Consider the following 11,810-nt stretch of genomic DNA (forward strand, 5'->3'; position numbering starts at 1 on the left):
ACAGGAACTGTTGGATGTCAGTCAATTCCTTGAAGGCTAAGGCAAGATTCACCATTGAAAGTTATTGGTGTAGGACCAATCTTTAAAGTGAAGTTTAAAGAATTGGGGCTACATTATTTTTCAAATGAGACATGACTAGGAGTTCTGTGACTGGGGATGTCATGTAAAAACTTCAACACCTGCTTGTGTCTGACCTGAACAGGTGATAATTTTGGCTTTCACTTCTAGAGACAATAGCCAGTACTGTAGACCTGTACATTTATGCATTATGTAACGTCTCTTTTCAGGATGAGGACCGTAAAATCTGCTGTATGATACAATTTCATAACAAAGAGGAGCCATTTTGGCAGGAGGATAGTACTATACACTGTGGGTCCACAGCTCAAGCACCCTTTGGACCCTTGTTATTTATGCCAAGCCTACCTGCTGTACACAGTATGCATTGCAAAGTTCATTTGTCATCATGGGGTAAGTGCCGCCCTGGTTTAAATCATCAGCACTAAGGTTTTAAGGACTGGCCAGTTGAACCCGGTGGCAGCTAAGTTTGTAGATTTTGCCATATTAGGTTAGTGCAGATAAATGCTTTAGTACATCCCTATTACATGTGCCGCTCATCTTCATTCAAGAAAAAAACAAGGTGCAGACCGCAGAGAAGTGATATTGACTAGTTCTGAAAACCTATTAAATTGACAATTTCTTTCCTTGGGTCTGCATTCAAGTCTATCTTTGGCAGATGAGGTCCTGTTTCAAAGATAAAATGGCAACATTTAGGTAAACATACCTTCTGAGTATGACAGTTAATCTGTCCACAGACTCTACATCAATGCCTCCATTTTAACATGCAGTTATGTATTGTTATGCACCTCCATGTGACTTGTCGGAAGATAGGGAAGATCATGTGAAAAAATCTGCCCATTTTACGGCTGTCAGTTTCAGTATATTGCATGTGATCTTTGAACACGCATATCCACGTGACTTGTTGAAAAACAAAGTGAGATGATATTCTTGTGGGTTTGCATTGAGGGGAATGATTTGATTACTGTAGCACAGTCCGTGTTTAAATATGCCAAGAGTGAACTTCTAAAGCATACACACATTTTACTTCATCCCTAGAGACCCCAGTTTAATAGATTTAATATCAAACTTTGTCAAAATGTATTTGTGTATCATAGGTCATCTGAATTTATTTAGTGGCAGTCATAGGGTATCACCAAGATACTGCAATGTATTCCAGTCAAGCTATACTTTACTTAACTTGTTTCAACTTTCAAAGTATTAACCATGGCAACAGCTGATCAGTGTGATGTTGTTTTACTGTACAGATTTACCATAGCCCTGTGTAATCCTCTCCTCATCGGTTGCAAATCACTTCTATATGGATACAGATATGCAAAAAAAACATGTATAGCTAGATCAAGTCTATGTATTATACAACCAATGATTTAGTCTAAGAGGGAGCCAATTATACTGGCCTTGCTGGAATTGACCAAGCACTGTATTTTGTTGGTACAAGAGATTTTAAAACATGTTCAACTTTATCCATTTATTACATAACTGTAGAAAAGGGAGTTGTGGTTGTGCTCCAGTGCTGCTGGATTGACTGTTCTTGCAGTTATTTTCTATTTTTTAAAATAATTTACAGTATATTCATCTCTTTTTTTAATCCTTTGTTTCTTCCAGTAACCGTCATGGGCAGTAAATAAAAACTGGCCAGTTATCTACTGTGTGGAGGAACAGAAGGTAAATAAAAACCCAGCGCATCACCTCCTCTCTTCCCACCCAGGCAGTCCATCCAGTCAGTTTCCTGCAGCACCATGGCTGAAGAAGAGTATGGCAGCTTTGTGGACTGGAACCAGATGGGGGATCTGGCCAAGAGCAGCGGGCCCACCAAGGTGGACTGTAAAGACCTGAAGGAGTTCAAACAGATGGCCCGGCAGGGTTACTGGGCCAAGAACCACAAGCTACGGGCACAAGTCTACCAGCAGCTCATCAAAGCCATTCCCTGTCGTACAGTCACCCCAGACGCTGAAGTGTATCGTGACATCATGGGAACAGCAGCCAATAAGAAGCCCTCCTCCAACATCCCGCTCCCAGACTTTGTGGATGATAGCCCCGTGCCTCGGTACTGCCTGAAGCCAGAGGCAGTGTCCTCGGCCCATCAGATCATCAGCTGCGTGGCCGGACAGTTCCCGGATATCTCCCACTGCCCTTCACTACCGGCCGTCACTGCATTGCTTCTGCACTTCAGCGTAGACGAAGCCCAGTGTTTTGAGCTGGTCAGCCGCATACTGGCCTGCAACGAGCCGGGGAAACGACTGCTGGACCAGACTTTCCTGGCCTATGAGTCCGGCTGCATGACTTTTGGAGACTTGGCCACCAAGTACTGCACAGCCGCCCACAAACTGATCATAGCCACAGCCCAGGATGTAATGGAAGTCTACTCAGACTGGCAGCGCTGGGTGTGGGGCGACCTGCCATTCAGCCACATGGTGAGGATCCTGGATGTCTATCTAGTGGAGGGCTACAAGGTGCTCTACCGTGTGGCCATAGCGCTGCTCAAGTTCTACCGCAGGCACAAAGCAGGGGCTCAGGGAGGCCAGGCCGCCCAGCAGCCGCAGGATTCCAGCAAAGTCAAGGCGGACATTCAGGCTTTCGTCAAGGGCATCGCATCCACCGTCTCACCCGAAAAGCTGCTAGAGAAAGCCTTCTCCATCCGTCTGTTTAGCCGTAAGGAGATCACCCTGCTGCAGCTCACTAATGAAAAGTCCCTGCAGCAGAAAGGAATCACCGTCAAACAGAAGCGGTATTGTAAATAATATGATTTTTAATGTGGTGAATTGTGAGCATCACTCTTTTGTCTTTATTGTATTGTATTCCATTTGAACTAGGATGCTTCAAGTGTCCTTATTCACTTGATTCAAAATTAAATTTAGTTTGTCTACCCAGATATATCTGTTGCTCCAGTTAGAATATTTTGAACATAATTAAATACAAGACACAGATCCTTGACTATAAATGTAATCACAGCGGTATGCACACAATGAAAGGAATGCAGTGATAAAGTAGGACAGGCCCAATTTAGACTTTTAAAATACAAGTCTACACCAAACAACATGACTCACTCATTCAGTTTGCTTTACTTCATTGGTAAGAATTTCAGGTTCTTTTTTTTTCATCTTCATACTTCTGCATCCTTATCTCACATTATGTTTCCTTTTTCTTTTTATTTGCTTGTTTTCCATCCTCTGTCTCCCCTGCACTCCTCCTCTCCTGTGTGTACTGCACTGGTTATGTCACAGTACTAGGTGGGTCCTCCTCTCTTTACGCCTCTCCATTTCTAACTCTTTTCAAATCATTCTCATTTACTCTCACATTAGATACAATGTTACAATTGCACTTAGTGTTATATTGCCCTTTTTATTTTGTTTTTATTAGGAAATTCACATTACATCACGTCATACACTTTGATAATGTATCAAATGTCAGTGCCACTGCAGCGAGACTGTCCGATTAATGCAAAATACTTTGGAATACATTTGAACCCTTCCATTTGCTTTCATTTGCTCTTGAATGTCAATGCCTGACCTGTAACTCTCATTTCGGCGGCGGTGTTCGTATTTCATGGGCGTCTCCAGGCGGAATGTGCAGTTAGCTCTGAACCCCGACACCTTCTCCTCTGAGATCGTCAGTGCCAAAGAGATGAGGGACATCTGGTCCTGGATCCCCGAGCGCTTTGCCCTGTGCCAGCCTGAGCTCGTCTTCACCACCTCCACCCATGGCTGCAGCCTCAACAGGTATATATTGTGAACCGTTATATAGTGCTGCTCACTTCAATACCTTCATCCAGCTTTTTGGCTGCTGTTGCCCAAAATCTAAGTTTTAGCATTGAGTCTTTAAATTTGATTTACTAGTGCAGTGCCTGTAGGAAGCGGGTAGCTTATGCATGCTTAAATGTAACCTACCTATCAAAGTGGGATACAGAAACAGATGTAGCCTACACACAGGCAGTGTCACACAGTCATTGAAATGGCTGTCACATCGCTCGTCAATGTGACTTATGTTCTTTCTTTAATAATTGTTGCGCCATAGATAATCCTTTATTCTAGCAAATCAGGTGAGAAATTTTTTTTATTGGTAATTGCAGCTTGAAGGCAGCAGCATTTATTTTTGCAAAAGAAATGGGCATATTTGCATCTTACATAGGCTTAGTCTTTAGCTCGTTTAGGTGATAGTTTCTAACAAATTTAAAACATTTTGTGGAAGCGATCTTGTTTACATTCACCGGTAGCAGACCTATCCGAGGATTAGCATCACTGCCACGGAAGTGTTTAACTATACATTAACTCTATAACACTGAAAGTAGCGTAACGTGCGATCTTAAACACTAACGCGGAGAGGTTGGATGAGTTGATGTCTGTGGAAAGGTTTAAGAACATTTTGTTTGGAAAGTTGGGTGCATTGAATGAGGAAGTAACAGGATGGCTGTGTCTGGTCTGCTGTGTCCCGCTCAGCTTTGGTCGCAGCAGCCAATCAAATCAGAGGGAGGCGGGGTTTAGCCGGAGACTACTTCATGCCCGTTGTTGCTGTGGCCTTCACAGTGTGTGCATGTATTCATTACCAGCATGATCTAAAATATGATAACTTCTACATATTTGGTCCAAAAAACTTCAAAGTGAAGGATGCACACCTTCGTGCCGTGCGCAAGGAATATCTGGAAGCTCAGGCCGATCTGACTAAAACACACACAGACACACAGACAGACAGATGTTTTTTTTTGCTTTATAGATAGATAGATAGATAGATAGATAGATAGATAGATAGATAGATAGATAGATGCTTTATAGATAGATAGATGCAAAAACGGCTGAATGGAAATATAAATTTTTCAAAAAACAACTGCCTAAAGCTAAAAAAGCTTGGACAAAAATGGTTAAAAAATAATACAATAATAATACATAAAATACAATGTGCTGAGACTGCTGCCAAAAAGTCAGTTATCCTTTACATTTTTTTACTGAATATTTATATTAAGCTGAACACAGACAGATTCATTTTGCATTAAGGCGCTATTCCCTTATACGCCATTGTATAATTTGTATTGTATTTGTATGTAATTGGTCTCTATTTAAGTAATTAAGAAGCCGTTTGGCCTAGAGATTTGTTCTTAGTTTAACGAGTGCCTTACTTAGGGCTTAGGTAAATGTTGCATCCCAAAGTGTATGATTGTTGCAATAACATGATAATGTTATACATGTTTAAGCCTTAAATTGTTGTGGCCGTTTATTAAGTAAGTTGCAATGAATTAAACTTTCAAATTTTCCTCCAGATTCTACTCGCATTGTGAAGGCTACGAACCCACTCTGCTCCTCATCAGGACCACAGATGGCGATGTGAGCAACACACACACACACACACACACACACACACACACACACACACACACACACACACAAACAGAAACACACACATGGACAGAAACCTCTCTTAGATTCCCCACTGTTAGAGGGAGCCAAGGATACACCATAGTATAATTTAAAATTACTTACAAAGGATGTAATGTCATAACATCAGAAATGTTTGTTAAGAATGATGCAGCTCCACTTGATTGGTATGGATAGCCAAATATAGTGTTGAAAATCTTTACAATCTCATATTATGACCTCAGTCATGTAGTATAGGGCTTACAAAGTAGCACTCCTTTCTGACCAGCAAAATCTTGCTGAGCTAAACTTCCTGTTGTATTTGGAAGTAACTTCTGTTTTCATTTCAGTAACTAGAAAGCGTCACAGTAGCTTTGTGCTGTTCAAAATAGACTCTGGTGTAAGTCTTGTCCTGACCTCTGTGAGTTGGTGTCAGAGGTCGTGATTACACAGGTGAGGTGCCCTATGATTAGATTAGGGCGCTAAGGATCCCAGCGAGAACATTGGCTGCTGACCGATAGCATTAGCATTATTTAATAGATGCAAATTAGTACTAATGATATATTTTTTTAAATTCTGCCTCAGGTTTGTGGAGCCTTCCTGTCCACAGATTGGGAGGAGCGGAAGAGAGGAGGCAACAAATTGAGTTTCTTTGGCACTGGGGAGTGCTTCGTCTTCAGGGTAAGTCTATTTTACTGTGTTGGCCTACCAACTAACTTTCCGGAAAAAAATTAGTATACTTTTTATTTTTTTAGCTTTTTTAGAAATCAATTAAGGGGGGTATTTTTCATTTTGAGCAGTACCGCACTCTTGCCACCAGAGGGTACCATCCACTCTGGTTTCATATGTTCTCAATTTCAAGCATCACTGTCGACAGGCTCCCTGCCTAGTAGGTCACCACACTGACATTGGCTTGTCGTTGTCTGCAAAAACAAGCACACATCATGCTTTCCCCGCTTGTGATTGCGCAGCCCTGAGCTCTGGTCGTAATAACACCTGGGGCTGGAAATAGCATGCTCTCTAAAGCCTTTTTACTGTATGAATTATTTACTTGGCTGTCTGTCTTGACATACAGCTGAGGGCTCCCTGGGCCCGCACCTGAGAACGCCTTTATCTCGCACACTAATACTTAAGCACACACAGATCGTAAACTCCAGTAACCTGATACAAGGAGTATCTGACCTGGTCATCACTAGACACCACAAGGAAAATGGATACAGTCAACAAAGACTTGTTTCTATCTATTTATTTTACTTATCCTTTATTTAAGGCAGCTTTTCTGGGATCATTATCTTTTTCTAGAATCCTGTTTCTAATTAGACATGTACAGTTTAAGTATGGACAGTTAGAGAGAAAGTTTAAGTGGAATTGCAAATACTTAAGTGTATTCCTTTGAAATTAGAACATTTTGCAGCTCATTCTATTTGTTATCGGCATAGTATTTGAATGTAGTTCCTCTGAGCTCATTTTGAACATAAAGTGAAAATTGATGCAAATTCTAAAGTCTGAACATTACGGTGGGAGCTATGGTGCAGTTTTTTTTAGAGCAACTCAACCTGCTAAGTCGATCTTTTTGTAGATTCATCCTCATATAAGTCAAGGTAAAAATCAGTGAGTGGTTCACAAATTAATTCCTAGTAAAATGTTAATTTTACTCTTTGATTTGAAGGTTTTACTGTTTATTTATTTAGGGTTGCTTTTTAGTTGTAGGCTATGTTTGAGGAGAACATGTGGGAGTTCATGTATGCAATGTTGAAATAATTGACTAAATAATAAACAAAACTGCAAAAGCCTCTTTCGGTATTCGGTTTTGGCCTTTCGGCCAACTGTTTCATTTTATTCGGTTTCGGCCAAGAATTTTCATTTCGGTGCATCCCTAGTTTTAATTTCCCCTTGTTTAGGAGATAGATATTTCTATATGCAGCATGTAAAGTAATGTGCAGTTCTGCTCCATTGAATGTGTGATGCTCAGGTGTGTAAACTGATGATGAATGCCTACTTTTCCTCACTAGCTGAAACCAGAGATGGAGCGCTATGAGTGGGTGGTTATCCGCCATCCTGAGTTGGCCTCCTCCATAAAGAATCAGGTCCAGGATGACACGGCCTCCGCTGAGGACAAGAATTCAGACAACAACAGCTTACCGCAGCCGGAGAAACCTATTGGAGAGCTCTCACCCTTCCTCTCCGCACGCCACTTCAACCTCAACTCAAGGAATACTTCTATGTTCATGGCTGGCAACTTTGACTCCATCATAGTGGGTGAGTGGAGTGTTACTGTGTTTCATCAATGGGTATTGGGCATTTTTGCCAACACTTTTTATTTGGTATTCGTCTCTTTGCTGTAGCTGGCCAACTGTAGATGATTTTCAGTTTCACAGCAGGCACAGAGGAGTTGATATAATATTTTTCAACTTTTATCTCAAACGTGGGAACCAGGAGTGTAAATGACCACGATACGAAGTTGATTTGATTAAGGGGCCTGCGATCGATAGGAAACATGTGCCCAATCTACACGACCTGTGACATTTATATCAACTCACACACACTCATTTTACCATTTCATTTCCGAGTTCTTCCCGATGTTTAAATAAAAACAATCCATTATTTTAGTGAAAATAGTGTCTCGCACACAGACGTGCAGAGAGATTGTCAAAATGAAAGCATGGATTAAAGATGGCATTATGTATCGATGTTTGGGCGTTGCTTCGAGGCAATTTGATATTTCACGAATGAATCGATATACAGTATACGGACCCATATATTGATATATCGTTATACCCCTAATGGGAACACATAAAACATGGGATTACAGTGTTAGCCTTTCACTATATTAAAAGCCAGAGAACAGTATAGTGGAAAATGTGAACACTTTGCAGAACTGCAGTCTTTGTACAAGTGGCATGATACTATGTACAAACTGTGTTCTCTTGTGTTTGATCAGGGGGTGGTGATGGCAACGCTCTCTACATCGACTCTGAGCTCAACCACGGGCGCACTGGCAGCTGCACAACCTTTGACAACCCGCCCCTGTGTGCCGAGAGCTTCCAGGTTTCTCTGCTAGAAGTGTGGGGCTTCCAGGATACCATGGCCCCCTCATAATGATGTTATCATAAACACACAATGCACTTACTTGCGTCTAGATCCATTACAGATATGGACACACGTGCAAATCTTAACACTTACACAAATTAAAAGTTGAAAATCTTGATACAATAATGTCCAGCCAATTGTTTAAGATGGAAAACCCATATGCAAACAGAACTACATCCGTCCTGCAAATTCATATATGATTAATATTTTATTTATTTATTAATGGGGTTTATCCATTTTTGACGTGATCCAAAATGTGAGATTGTTTTTATTGTCTTCTGTTTATTTTTGTATCTACAGATTTGTATTATGGTGTACTAATTGTGTGAAAGTATCTGGTAATGTAAAAGAAGTGTTCAGGATCAACTGGTTAAAGCTTAATTCAGGCGCATTCAGAGTTTTTTTTTTTTTTTTTTTTGTCAGATGTGTGATGTGTTCATGGTCATGTTGAGCTGAAACATTCGAACAAATGTGTGGAGTCAAGAGTTAATGTGATGAAATGTGTTTTTAAATGTTGGAGCACTGACAGTATGGTGAAGTGAAGTTGGACCTGGTCAGCTATACATTTTGTCGATAGCCGTGACATGTTTCGGTGTGCTGTACATCCGTGGGAGATCTACAAAATGAATTAATGTGGTAAATGTTTGTGAATAACAGTGGTGAAATTGAGTGTTGCCATATTTTGCACCATATGTCAAAGCTTTCTGTTCAATGAGTGGCAGTATATCCTGTGTATAATATATGAATATCTATGTGAATAACAGAACAAAATATTGTTTTCTTTAGGGGTTTTTTTTAAAGAAAAAATCTCAGTGCTTTTTGTTTACAAGTAATGGATATAAATGCGGTTAAGCTTTCTCCAGACCATGTTCATGTCATCTCCGTCCTTTCCTGTGTGAAGATAGTAAAAAAACAAGTCCAAAATTGTACCCTGTTGGCAGACTGTTGTAATGGTCTAAACGCCCTATCTCTATCTGTACATTGAACAAGTGTGATCCGGTGAAATATGAATTGAGTAACTGCAAATGTATTCTACGTGTGAAAATACACAAACATGCTTTCTGTAGCACAAGTGACTCGTGGTTTCATTGCCGTCCTACACACTACTTGCTGTTGTTTTTCTTCCAAGTCTTGTCACATCTCTGTCCCTGCAAAGAGAGGGCAACATTTCTTCAGACTGTCACAGAAGTGTGCCAGATGCCTTTTAAAAATCAGCTGACTGAATCTAACCCCCTAATCCCCATCTTCTTTCATCTTCGTTTTGCTCTGCTTCTGGTTGCTACAGCAAGTATGTTTGTTCCCAGGATTACTGTTATATCATTAAAGGGAAGTTACTATTTTATTTTTTAATGGCATAGAAAGAGTACATTTATGTTCTCTGTGCACCTTAACTTACTGTTTTTCATTTTAATGTTGCAATGTCTTTTCCTTAAAGAAAAACTTGCACATAGCTGCAATTTTAAGAATCTCAAGTTTGAGTAATACCTGGAATGACAATCTTTTTTTGTCCAGTTCCAATTACATTTAGTACAGTTCTATATTTCACATACAAACAGTATAAAACATATAAGTAGGCTACATGTGTGGGTGTGGCAGAAACTTGCACAGGCTTGTATGAAAAAAAAACACACCAAAAAACATTAGAATACACAATAATGCAATAAAAACAATCAAAGAAATCAATACAATAACAATCTTTAAAATGCCATATTCACGATATGCTAGGGGCTGAAACGCTAACTGTGTGACTACTATATTACTCATACGCCCTTCTTGATGCACACTGTCTATTTTTTGTTTAGATGTCTCTGTTTTTGTGGAAGTTGACAGTGAGCCGTATGACTGGAAAATATTGAGCAGCGATGACTATATCTGCCTCTTTCTTTTAATAATCAGATGTGTTACACGATTCAACTCATTGAACTCATTGTTAGATTTCAATCAAACCTAATACAGAAACCGGCACTGCTTTACCAGCTGACAGCAGCTGATAACCTCTTTGCTCATTTTGTCAGTCCTTTTATTTAACGTCAGTTTGAAAGCATCCCATGTCAATCGATGTCAATGTTGTGCATTGAATCTCTATTTAAAATGTATAGGCAATTAATATGAAGGGTGAGGTACAGCCTAATGCTTCTGGAGAAATAGAGGGCTATCATAGATGATGAAGTGGTGGAGTAATTCCTTCTCTACAGTAAGTAGCATTGACTCCGTCTTGCTGCGGCTGTGCTCTTCATTCAGGATTCACACTCTGCTAATCGCACATGCACTTCTATATTTAGCTGCTCCTTTGGGTGTTGGTTGGTCTGGCACGTTTCCTGAAAACCGTGCATACCAGCCTGGAGGAGTAAGATGCTTAAGTGTTAAACCTTACACTGAGATGGGTCTCTCCTTGACCATGCCCCCCCCCCCCCCAGATAACAAGGGGTTGTTTGGACAGATTATGGGGCAGACTAAGTAGGTCCTCCTGACCAATATTGTTGTTGTTTCACATACAGAATATTGCAATGTTGTTATTGGGATGGCAAGCTGTCTCTTCCTCCAATAGCGCTGTTACATGTAACAAATCTGCCGTATACATGTTTCCTTCAAATTAAGTAATACTTAATTCAATTTTTTAAATTGAATTAAAGGTAAGGTAAGGTATTGGTCGGATTAGAGATTTTCCATTTTTACAACCTTTGCATTTTGAAATTGATTTTTTGTACCAAAACCACATAAAGATAATGGATTTAGAAATAAAAATCACCTCTACAGTGGCATTGTGCATCTCAAATACTATCTTGATCCAATCATGCCCTCGTGGGAATTCATCACAGTTCCCTATTCCCCATACTTTAAATAGCATTTGAATGGAAAGGTCAGGCATGTATCCTTATCCACTCATTTTACAACCCATTGATCATTGCCACTCAAGGCCAAAAGCATACACGTAATTAAATGTATCCATCCACTCAAAACAAGCAAACAAACAATGTGTAGAAAGCTAGATCATATTACTGCATGCTGTCAATTCAGCTGGTTGCAAAGGTCTGCTGAGTTTATATTTCTGCCAGGAGGACCATCATAATCCAACCTCTGCAGAAAAAGCCACATCCTTATCTTAAAACCGTCAGCCCTGGGTATAATATGTGGTCAGTCAGTCAGTCAGTTGAGAAAGAGTAAAAGACGTTGGCAGAGTAAACCATTTGAAAGGGAGGAGGCCCGTGATGCTGGTGGTTGAGAAGTTGCGTCACGAGCTAAGGGCTTTACAGTGATATGGGGGAGGGGTCCTCCTCTGGTGTGCTGACTAGACTATAG

General features: G+C 40.4%; 1 protein-coding gene across 1 annotated transcript; it reads left to right on the top strand.

Moving 5' to 3' along the window:
• The first annotated feature begins 1,686 nt into the window (after positions 1 to 1,686).
• tbc1d24 (TBC1 domain family, member 24) lies at positions 1,687 to 9,505 on the top strand. Its single transcript, XM_080049563.1, has 6 exons — positions 1,687 to 2,803; positions 3,636 to 3,794; positions 5,327 to 5,390; positions 6,006 to 6,101; positions 7,433 to 7,679; positions 8,362 to 9,505. The coding sequence occupies exons 1-6, from the start codon at positions 1,815 to 1,817 to the stop codon at positions 8,517 to 8,519; spliced, it is 1,713 nt and encodes a 570-aa protein (XP_079905689.1). The 5' UTR covers positions 1,687 to 1,814; the 3' UTR covers positions 8,520 to 9,505.
• The last annotated feature ends 2,305 nt before the right edge of the window (positions 9,506 to 11,810 follow it).

Source organism: Ammodytes marinus, assembly GCF_949987685.1.
Source record: "Ammodytes marinus genome assembly, chromosome: 20".
Classification (NCBI taxonomy): Eukaryota; Metazoa; Chordata; class Actinopteri; order Uranoscopiformes; family Ammodytidae; genus Ammodytes; species Ammodytes marinus.